The 12,012-nt window shown below is 32.3% G+C and overlaps 1 protein-coding gene across 1 annotated transcript in view; it reads left to right on the forward strand.

Annotated features, from left to right (window-relative positions):
• LOC141449582 (ubiquitin carboxyl-terminal hydrolase 43-like) overlaps window positions 1–12,012 on the forward strand; it is a 94,283-nt gene that overhangs the window by 77,274 nt on the left and 4,997 nt on the right. Inside the window, exons 5-10 of the mRNA XM_074119134.1 lie at window positions 2,657–2,774; window positions 6,629–6,816; window positions 7,736–7,841; window positions 8,367–8,530; window positions 10,144–10,349; window positions 11,327–11,545. Of these exons, the coding sequence (XP_073975235.1) occupies window positions 2,657–2,774; window positions 6,629–6,816; window positions 7,736–7,841; window positions 8,367–8,530; window positions 10,144–10,349; window positions 11,327–11,545 (1,001 nt within the window). The remainder of the gene's footprint in view (window positions 1–2,656; window positions 2,775–6,628; window positions 6,817–7,735; window positions 7,842–8,366; window positions 8,531–10,143; window positions 10,350–11,326; window positions 11,546–12,012) is intronic.

Below are 12,012 nucleotides of genomic sequence, written 5' to 3' on the forward strand. Positions count from 1 at the left end.
TACTTATGATTAGACCTTTACAGCGCACTGAAACTATTACTAACTGAAACATTCAGTTTTAAAATAAAAATGACTTTGGTGTTTTAATCTACCCTATTTTTATGTTTACGAGGGTCGTTTGAAAAGTCCGTGCAAAAATAAAAACTACTTAATTTTTTGGGGTAAACCTTTTTTATTTTTCAACATGGTCTCCTTTTAGGCTTATACACTTCGTCCAACGCTGCTCTAGTTTGTTGATCCCTTCCTAATAATAGGATTTGTCCAAGTCTGAAAAATAGCCATTCGTTTCTGCAATCACCTCCTCGTTTGAATAAAATCTTTTTCCCGCCAGCCATTTCTTCATATTGGGGAACAAATAGTGGTCCGAGGGAGCCAAGTCTGGAGAATAGGGAGGTTGTGAAACGAGTTGGAACCCTATTTCCATTAATTTTGCGACCACAACTGGTGAGGTGTGAGCTGGTGCGTTGTCGTGATGGGAAAGGACTTTTTTGTGGGCCAATCGTGGGCGTTTTTCTTGCAGCTCGGTTTTCAAACGGTCCAATAACGATGAATAATATGCACCTGTAATAGTTTTACCCTTTTCCAGATAGTCGATGAGGATTATTCCTTGCGAATCCCAAAAGACAGTCGCCATAATCTTTCCGGCCGAAGAAACGGTCTTCGCCTTTTTTGGTGCAGATTCCCCCTTGGTAACCCATTGTTTAGATTGTTCTTTGGTCTCAGGAGTGTAGTGATGTATCTATGTTTCATCCACAGTGACGAAACGACGCTTAAGGTCCTGTGGATTCTTCTGGAACAGCTGCAAACCGTCCTTGCAACCACACGATTTCGTTTTTGGTCAAGCGTGAGCAATCGCGGCACCCATCTTGCGGATAGCTTTGTCATGTCTAAATGTTGATGCAAAATATTATGTACCCGCTCATTCGAGATGCCCACAGCACTAGCAATCTCACGCACCTTCACTCTTCTGTCATCCATCACCATATCATGGATTTTATCAATGATTTCTGGAGTAGTAACCTCAACAGGGCGTCCAGAACGTTCAGCGTCACTTGTGCCCATATGGCCACTCCGAAAATTTTGTAACCACTTATAAACTGTTCTAATCGAAGGTGCAGAGTCACCATAATGTTTATCAAGCTTCTCTTTAGTCTCCTGAGGCGTTTTGCCTTTCATAAAGTAGTGTTTAATCAACACACGAAATTCTTTTTCGTCCATTTTTTGAAAATCACTCGACTTCCTCGATTCAAACGAATGCCAAACACAAAGAAATAGACCGATCTGGCTGAAACTTGGTGTGTGTGCTTCCAAGAGATGCTACTAACTAAACATAACCTCGATACGCGCTAGTAGTGCTATATCTCTGACTTTGCACGGACTTTTCAAACGACCCTCGTATTATGAGAATTTTATTATCATAATGTAGAGATATGAAACAAAAATTGTATCATTTGCTCAGAAAAGCAGTTATCAATTAGAATGTTCATGTCCGAGATACCGTCGAGGAAAAAGGAAATTTCAGATTCATCAATATTTGTTTAAAAAAAACTTCGTTTAACCTCACATAAATTTCTGTTTGTTCAAAATCACTATAGAGATATACGCTAATTTCACTCTTGGTTAGATTCTGTCAAAGAGGAAAACAGTTTTAATTTTTCATCTCGGATTTTGGCAAACGAGTGGAGGAGACAAACAAATTCTCATTGGTTGTACCTGACAACCTGAAACCACATCCCTTTATGTGTGATAAAATAGCACGAATTCTAGTTATCATTCTTTCCAGGAATATTATTCTATTTTTTATATGTATAGGTTCTAAACCTGTAACAAAAGGAGTTGGTTTTATCCTTTTCAAAAATATATATACAACAAACAACAATACATACTACGTGGTACAAAAAATACAAACAAAATAATAAAGATCTAACCTACAATTAAATTCAATCATTATTCATTTAATAGAAATGACTGTAACATTAGTATATTTTTAACATATTTGTATATTCTGTGAATGTTTCTATAACAGTAATCATTAGCTAGTCTTTCCATTTCTCTCGCTAAATTGTTGTTGTCAAGGTTCAGACTTTGCCTATAAATGCTATATGCAGGACATTCTAAAAACAAATGAGCGATATTCTCTCGCTGACCTCCATTACAATCCATACAAAATTTATTTGAATCTATTTTATATATAATATTTTTAACAGTAAACTTCAGTACATAAGGTCCTGTGTGTGACATTCTGAATTGAAAGAATTATCTAATAATATGAAATTATAATTTGTTATTAAGATAAGAGTTTTTGGTAAATCTTTCCAGGAATAAAAATGTAAAGTTATTATTCGAGACTTAACTAATAATAATAAAGGGATATTACAAACTGTTTATAAAATGATTGAATAACATTTTCTGCCAAATTCAGTCTTTATTTATTTTAAAATTCTAATACTTGTTTTTAGACATTGTGAAATGCTTTATCTAACATTACAAAATTTGATTTGTACAAAATTTCAGAGTAAACTATGGGATATCTGAATTCTTTTATACATCTCTCTTTTTTTTATGTTTTAAGAAATGTGACTTAAAAATATGGCAATTGTTATTAATAAGAAATATTTTAATGTTATCTAGAATGTAGTAATGTTTTTAATTACAGGTTTAGCAGCCCATATACAATGCAAGTATGTAGAGAGACATCCTATGTGGACGTAGAAAAATTAATACTGAAAGAAATGTGCTGGTCAGTAGCTGACGGTGTCCTTGAGTCAGATACGGTATATTTATTTATTTTATTTCATTATTTTGTAACAATTTTTGAAAAATAATAATTAGATTTGTCAAAAAAAAAAAAAAATACGTTAATTTCTAGTATAATTCGGGTGTCAAATGTAACATTGTTTATACTTTTTGTACACTCAACATATTTTTGTGGTTTTAAGTCGATTTATTGTATTTACTTTTATGAGTTAATACCATAATATCAGCTATAATGGTAGTCAGAAGTGAAAATTTACAAAAGTAGGCTAAGCGCTAGATAATCTCCCCAATCTGAGGAGATGCGTTTTATATACCTTATCATTCTTTAGACCCTCAGTTCTGCAGTCTAAGATTGCTTTGGCGTCCCTAACATTAAACCTAGCAGCCACATCTTGAACTTCTTGTCTCCAAATCCTATTACAGGTTTCAGGTTCTTGATTATCTTTTTCTTGGGCTTTCTTTCCAGAGAATGTGTAAGCATTTTCTTTGTCAGTTGATGAAGAGTTTTTTATTTTCAATACTCTAACAGTACTGTGATTCTTACCTTTTTGTAAAACAAGTGTAATTTGTCAGCTAGTTTCTTGTCAATGTAGTTTGTTGTCTCTTTGTTATTTCTCGTATCTTTTTTGCAACATTTACTGTCATTGCTTACTCTTAATCGAATCATATGCTATTTCTAACAGTAAACTTCAATTCAATAAAGAATCTGCAACAATCTCTCCCATTCCGCTCTAGTGAGGGAGTTAGCTTTCAACCATTTAGCCACCAATAGAGGCTAGAGAGAGATACATCTGGGGACATACGTATTTTGATCCACATCTGTTCGTAAACCTTATCATTCGGGGGTCCTATAATTACAATAAAGTTTACAATTTTTCTTTCAACCTAATATTCTAATCCGCTTGATTTGGCAAACGATCAAGCTACGAGACTACCCAACATCAAGACAGAAATCACCACTTGCTGCCATCATCATCTTTTATTAAAATTTCGTTCGCTTCTTCTATAGACATATTCAACAAAACCTGTTGTTTATAAAAAATTAAAAGTGTGAGAAATAAGTTAGGATTACAACTACAAGTAAAACAACTAGTTTTAGAAGCGCAAAATTTCCCCAGTTGCAAATTTGTATAATTAATAGATCTAGGCTAAACAGAAAATGTCAGCAAGAAAGCGTATTTGTTGTGGTTGGGCTTGCTGTGAGATTATTATTATTTAGACTGGAACGAACATTCCGACTTCTAAAAATCTTGTAACTAACCAAGAAATTTAATTATAAGTTAGGACTTGTATTTGTAGGCGTTGTTTACTATGGAAAACGTAGTCTTGATTCTTTAGAGTAAGCTCCGTGCGATATCGTCTTTTTGTTTTAATTTATATATATTTATTTCAGCTTTTCTAGTCAATGTTTTCGATGTATGGATACTTGAGCTACCCATTTCCATTTTAATCTTTTAATTTTTTTTTTTTTTTTGAATGTCCTCCGTTTGAGAATGCTAAGGGTGTTTTTTTGGCTGTTGGACTATATGGGTCTGTCTAGTTTAGCAAAGTGATCAAATTGGTCTATATATTGAAACTAGTGATAACTTGTGATTTTTTTTTTTTTCTAATTTCTGCGAGAAAGTCAAAATCGATTTTGAGAGAAACCTATGGACGCTTGAGAGTGGAAGAATTTGTCATTTATTTCATTCTCTATGTTTGTGGGAAACATTGGAAAAAAATAGGTTTCCCTTTATAAAAGTTTTCTTTCACAAATAGGTTCATTCGATTTGAAGCAGTTTTCAATTTTATCTGTGGAAAGGATATTTGGAAAAGCTCTATGAATACATGGGTTTGGTCATATTAACTGTAATTATTAATTAAATTATAAATTTTCGATTAATTTATATGACCCGGTGAGAGTGAAAGTGGCGTAAGCCCATTTTTTATTGAAATCAAGTTAACGACAGCTTTGTATCCTACAACAAATGTTTTGTTTAGAGTGTCAATGCACTAAGTTCTTAATGCACTTATTGGCCATCAGGAGAAGCACAAAGTTTTAGTACTTAATCAAAAGCTCATACTGTTGTGAGTGACAGTGGCGTAAGTCCACCAGATTGTTTGTTTCTTTATGACTGTTTTCTTGGTGAAGTTTATTGTCGTGTGGTGTTAATTAGTAAATTGTTACATGGTATTAGTTAACTAAAAATTAAAAATAATCCTTAGTGTTGGTGTTATTAGTTAAATTTTAATTTGGATACTTTTTTTACTTTCACAACTGCAATATATTTCTGCAATAAGTGAAGCTGATACATACAACATGATAATAGATAAGTATATGAATAGCATGAGGGGAGAATTCACCCATTCCCAAAGAAAACTCCCAAAGAGGAGTTCACTATTGTGCACTGGCACTTACTTCATTTAGAAGATCACATGGCCACCTGCGCTTCAGCCGCCTGGGAGTATTTCCAGGCAATGCAGTAAGTTGGGATACTAGTGGATTAGGATGTGAGGTGATTGATGTGTGGAATTTAATATAACGGGATCTTACAGCTTTTGTAACATAAGGAACAAGGAAATCTCGGTGCAAGGTAGAGTTAGGGACATAGTAAGGAGCATTTGCGATTCGTCTAGAGTTTTTGACTGGAAGGATTGGATTTTTATAGATATTGGAAGCTTTGGCTGGTTTCAGAAGTGATAAGTCATTTATTCTGTAGTGAGAGTTTACATCGCTTGTCGAGAAGTCTAGAGAGAAGTTTGAATCGTCTGTTCAGTTTATTGGGAAAGAGATGACTGTTGATTAAAGAGAATTGGTAGGATTAGTTGGGATCAGTTTGTGTCGAAGACAGTTTTTAATTAGAATTGAATGCCCCCTATGGGCAGTGTCATCAGGGTGATCAGTTCTGTGGATAGTGTAGTCGGTTATGTTGAAATAAGATCTGCTAGTAAAATGAGTCCCTGTGATGAGTCTTCTGCATTTTGAAGCATTGGTTTATGAAATATAACCCTTAAGATTGGTTTTAAATGCCGTTTTGTTTAACCTTACGCCAGATATGCTGAGAATGACAATGAAGTAAGTCACATTTTCGCATTTTCCAAAATAATTTAAAATCCCATTACATTCTAATATGCACCAAAAAATTTGATTCTATGTAATAATAATAAAAACGAAATTAATAAAGCTATTTTTATTATCTGCATTTTTTTTTACAGAGCAAAACACAAAACTCGTTTTATCTCAAAACTGCTCAAAATGGACTTAGGCCACTCTCATTCTCACCGGGTCATATGTTTCAACTATCGTCACTAACGGGAACCTAGTCCTCTAATAGAAATTAATTTATGTTCATCCAAAAAAAAAAAAAGTTATAAATATGGTTTGATAAGATAGTTTTAAAATCAAGCCTTGTTTTTCAGGAAGACTTTATGTCCAACTCCGGGTCAGTTTCATGTTAAAAGCTGATATATCTAGTTTGTATAAACTTCCTTATTATACCAATAGGCGCCACGGTAGCCGAGCGGGTTAAGAGGCGAGACCTGCAAAGCTAACATGCATTGTGGTACTGGGTTCGATTCCCGGTCTTGGCCTTGGATTTTATTTAATGGTTAATGAGAAATAGTAAAGTATGTTTGCTATTATTCGCCTCCGTCCACAACACCTAGTAAATAGTAGTTGGACGTTAAGCCCCGCCTGAAAAAATAGGCGTTACTTACTTATTATACCAATAATTAATATCTAAAGCGAAGTCTGAAAATCACCCGGTACGGCTTAGTAACACTTTAGCTTAACGGGCCATGCCTCTAGCCTCTAAAGCTGTTATCATTATCCTGTCAAATATACATAACTTCACTGATTTTTTCTAATTTGTATGAATTAATATTGCTGTAGATGGACATGCCTGGTCAGATAAGAATGAGAATAGCATCACCTGGTTGCCTATCAAGTTACCTTGATCCTACGTTGGAGCATCCTCTCTATGACGAGTCTGTGGACAACGCCATTGCTCTCTGTGATACAACTTCTGCACCTCCCCACCTTAAACTAGTCCTCGAATGGGATCTACAGGCTAAAACAAGGTAAGATTTTTTATTGATTATATTATATTTATTGCTCATAAAGAGACTTGGTCTTTTAGCAATTGTTTTGACAAAACATTATTTAAACATAAGTACATAGTTTATCTGTACAAAAACATGACAAAAATAAACAAAGTTCCCAAACTTATCTTATAAATAAAGAACAAAGTTCTTAAACTTATTTAAAAATAAAACTCTTTGTTTACAAAATTGAAAAAAGTTTATAAACTTTTATAAACATAAATCATGATGTTAAATCATGTTGAACATATTTATACACATAAATTATGGAGAAGCGTTATAAATAACAAGATAATCGAGTAACAAAAACATTATAACATCAATGTTCGATTAGGAATTCCCTTAATTTTAGACAGTCAATAAAAATTATATATATACATATATGTATATACTGTTCGATTTGATTTCATCTTATATAATAGTGTATATTTTTGTTTATTTTTATCATTTAGTAGATTGAATTGTTTATGCTTCTTTTCTTGTTTTTAACAATTATCTTTTCTATTCTTCAGTCATTAATAGAAGAGTTTTATTTTTACAATGACAGCCATAATAATAAAATCGACAACGTAAAAGCAGAATTAGAAATAATGTTTTAAGCCTTCAGAATTATTTTTCATGGAACAATGTAATTCTGTGGAAGGGCGGGATTGTTTGGTGTTGTGACTGCGCACGAGGACTAATTTAAATAAAACACTCGCGTGTTTCGACTTTTTTAAAAATTTATTTTATCAAAATGTTAACTGTAAAGTATATACATACTAACTATGTTTTCTCCTCGCCGACGGCAAACTGTTTGGTATTTTGATGGGCAAGTCACGCCCGAAAATAAGTTTACTTTAGTTTTTTTTTTTAGAAAATATTTTTAAGTGGCTTAATGTTTGCTTGGAATTTTCAGCATGGTCATTGATGATGCGGATCACATAGAAGAACATTCTAGTGTCAAGCAGTTAAAGCAAAATGCTGAAATGGGAGGCTCTGTTACGTTAGAAGAATGTTTCCAAGTAAGTAACTTGTAATGTTGGACAACAATATTTATTATATAATTAGAAGCATTAACAAAACAAAATTAATGCACTAACCAATCAGGATTGTCAAAATTATCACATTAACTTTTTATATTAATATTAAATATTTTTCGAAAATAAACTACATTATTTGTCAGGTTTTGATTTACGATTGAATGTTGATAAAACAAAATTATATTTAGTACAACCAAAATATGTGTTAAAGTGACAGTAAAGATCTTTAAGATGATTTTTACAATGTAACGACCCCTTCTAAAGATATGCGTAAAAGATGTATTAATTGCAGTGATTTAGCTTTTAGTCATACCATCTAACTTTCATATCAGTTAACTTTGTGCATCATTTAATTCTGTCATTAATTAGAAAAAAGTATCTGTAACTTTCTTGAAAAATGTTTCAAAAATCCAATCTACTAAATTGTTTTTAATAAGTTTGTCAAATAATTTTAAGTAAGAATATTTGATACTTAACAAAAATGTAAATAAATATTTTGATTTTTAGCTGTACACAAAAGAAGAAGTGCTAGGGGCAGAGGATGCTTGGCACTGTCCTAACTGTAATTTAAAGCAGGAAGTAATTAAAAAACTTGGACTATGGTCACTTCCAGATATTCTTGTAATTCATTTGAAGAGATTTAGACAACCACCTGCAAAAAATCATAATAGGTAATATTTAAAATAGAAAATTTAAATATTTCTCAAAATCAAATCAACACATCATGAAAGTACATTGGTCAAAGCAAATTCTTCTAGTAACGGTATGGCTGGGGAAAATAAAAGTAAGTTCTCAAAATGTTAACAATAAAAAAATCTATATAAATAAAAATGTAAATGTTCGTTTGTACAAAATCTTAAATCTCCGAAAGTTCTTCGCAGATTGCTTTGAAATTTTGACACAACCTTGCATTGGAATACGCGCATGTTTTTATATACCTACTACATAAAAAATATGTTTATTTCATTTTTTTAAATTGTTGGACGCAAAAACAACACACGCTGTACTAAATATTTTATGTTCCCGATTACATTGTTTAGTTGAATGTTCATAGATTTCACTATGGAACAAATAGCCCTGAATCGACTGGTTAAAACGTTAGCTGCTTTCTTCACGTTATGTCAAAATGACGCCCTTGGATTTTATTTAGGTGTCAGTAGAAGAAATTTACAGAATATATGTTCGCTAGTCGCTTCCGTCTCTGTAATTAATTTGTTGGGCGTAAAGCCCACGCCGCAAAAATAGGCATTACTTTACTTTTTTACTGTCTTGAATTTTCTAGTGCAGTTTCTGAAGAGTCTTTGCTCACTTTTTTTAAAATTAGAAATCGAATAATTAGTAAATTTATGTAGAAAATATTTTAGAAGTGAGCATTTATTGGCCTTCGTATTAAAAAGTAAAGTAATGCCTATTATGTCAGATGGGCTTTACGTCCAACTATCAAATTAGGTGTGGACGGAGGCGACTAGCAAACATACTTAACTACAAATAAATCGAAAATCGTTCCTAGTACCACACTACATAGCTATGCGGTCTTCGCCTCTAATCGCTGGGATATTATGGTATCGTGGTCTTCACAGTAACTTACTTAGTACATGTACGATTTTTTAAGATAAAAGTATATGGTTTTTCCCGAGACAAAGCTGGAGAATTGCCGATTTTTGTCCGAAGTCCTTAAGTAAAATGCGATGGTGGTATTTCAACATAATATAATTTCAAGAGTCCTGTTTGACGTTGATATAAATATGTCTTTTTCAGTCAGACCGAGTATTTTTCATCTTGCTCTTTTATATCCACAAACAGCTTCTGAATAAATTGATAAGTTAGTTTAATTTAAGTTTTTTATTTGAGATTTTAAGACACCTCATTTTGTATTTATATTTTTTTGTAACTCTTATTAAAAGCGATCAGATTTAATTTAAAGAAGATTTTTGGCCTTTTCACATTACACAGTTTTGTTTTTAATTATGTAAACAAACCTTGCGTCTTAATTGAATTAAATCTATTAATTATGAAAACAAACCTTTCGTTTTAATTGAATTAAATCAATTAATTAGGGGAACGAATCTTGCGTATTAATTGAATTAAATGTATTAATTATGTAAACAAACCTTTCATTTTAATTGAATTAAATCAATTAATTAGGGGAACGAATCTTGCGTTTTAATTGAATTAAATCAATTAATTAGGGGAACGAATCTTGCGTATTAATTGAATTAAATGTATTAATTATGTAAACAAACCTTGCGCCTTAATGGAATTAAATCTATTTTTTATTTTACAGGTCAACAATAAAATTAACAACATTAGTTGACTTTCCAGCTATAGGGTTTGATATGACACCACATTTGTGCGGAGGTGGAGGAGGTGGTCCTTCATTGTGGTGGAAACATAACAATCATTCCAACAACTCTTTGCAACATAATACCTATGATCTGTATGCAGTATGCAATCACCACGGCCAGAATTTGCATACTGGCCACTACACAGGTTAATTCTTTTGATTATATATGTGTTTTATTTTTTTGGTACTCAGATTCATGTATTTAGTTTTGTAGAAGTCTTATGCATTTTTTTTTAACATAGCTTCTGGATTTTTGTAAATTTTACTACTCTCGCTCGTTCCAGTACTTTCTCCTATGATGAGATTTCCATGGTTTTTTTTTTAATTCTCTTCCAAAGTCTGTGGCTATGTTGCCGAAGCTTATACTATTGAGTCCCTTCGCCGCCCTAAGGCCCTGTTTTCTAATATCGTTCAACATAACTGTTCTATTCGCTTTGAATTGAATGAATTTTCTAATTGCTTCTAGTTCCATCCCCCAAATTCTATATTATTTTTTGGGGGGCTATAAATCATTCTTAGGATTTTATTTCGAAAATTCTTAAAGCATTTATGTCAGCAGCATTTGAAGAACAACTTTCTGCTGCTTATTTTATAATCAACCTTATGAAGTCAACTTTTCCGCTTCAAGTTTTCGTAAGAGTAGCCGTCAATATGCGGTTTTGTAGAGCTGTTTCGTTTAATTTAAACCTGTCGAAGCATTTTTAATTATCTCTTGCTAACATTTGACGTTTGACCAGATTTTGAAGTTGACTAAGCGATTGATATTTACAAGTTTGTACCTTAAAATTTTTTTGAATATTACAATAATGTCCAGGTTAGGAAAGTTACTTGCTATTCTGTTCTATTGGCGTTTTAGAGTACTTTTTTTTAAAGCCTCTAAAGAGAAAATCTTTTGGTTTTTCTTCTTTGTAAATTAAATTAAATTTGTTATTTTAAGAAAACATTTTCTTCTATATAATCTTATGAGAATTGCGCTACATAGATATGAATAAATAATAATCCTCTATTTATAGTGGTCTGCATCATTGTTTTTATTAATAATTCTGTTTACCATTTCAACTTTTTAGTATCGAAATGTTTATAAAATTGTATTATGAATTAATATTTGTTTATTATTTTTTAGCTTATTGTCGAAACCCATACAATGGGCAGTGGTACTGTTTTGACGATACAACTGTAACTGCGGTTAATGAAGGTGAACTGGTAACGTCTGCGGCCTACATACTATTCTATCAGAGAAGAGGCCTTCTATCTCCTTCGACTTCGTCTTCTGCGTCAAGTACATCTGAACACTGGGCATCTAGATTAATACCACCTCCAATTTCTAATCAACCTACCGTAGGTGTGTATGGCCTGCAGTTGTACATGAATACATTAATAAAATTCTGGTTTTGTATTTATTTTGACTTAAATAAAACTAGAGCCAATTGGGGCATCTCAAGGTGCAATAAACTGTCGATAATAACAATTTTTTTAATCATTTTAGATATAATTTGGGTTGGTTTGTTAAAGGAATCTAAGGACCCTTAATAAAAAGACTTTTTTTCCCTTATTTCCGATGTAAAGTACAATTTTTCTCCCGAAAAAGCATATTGTTTTAAATAGTAACGTTAACCTGAACACCAATCAAAGAACGTTCATTGGACATTCCTAGTAATAGTTGATTCTCTTAGGTGTCTATATTCTGTATGAGAGAAAATTCAATTCAATTTAGCCTTCAAAGCAAGCCAAAAAACTTATTAAATAAATATTAAATTAACGAAAAACCATTCATTATGTGCACTTTTTGATTTGGCAGGAAATTAACCC

This window comes from Rhodnius prolixus, unplaced genomic scaffold, assembly GCF_049639745.1.
Source record: "Rhodnius prolixus isolate KJV_2025 unplaced genomic scaffold, Rpr scaffold_2, whole genome shotgun sequence".
Taxonomy (NCBI): Eukaryota; Metazoa; Arthropoda; class Insecta; order Hemiptera; family Reduviidae; genus Rhodnius; species Rhodnius prolixus.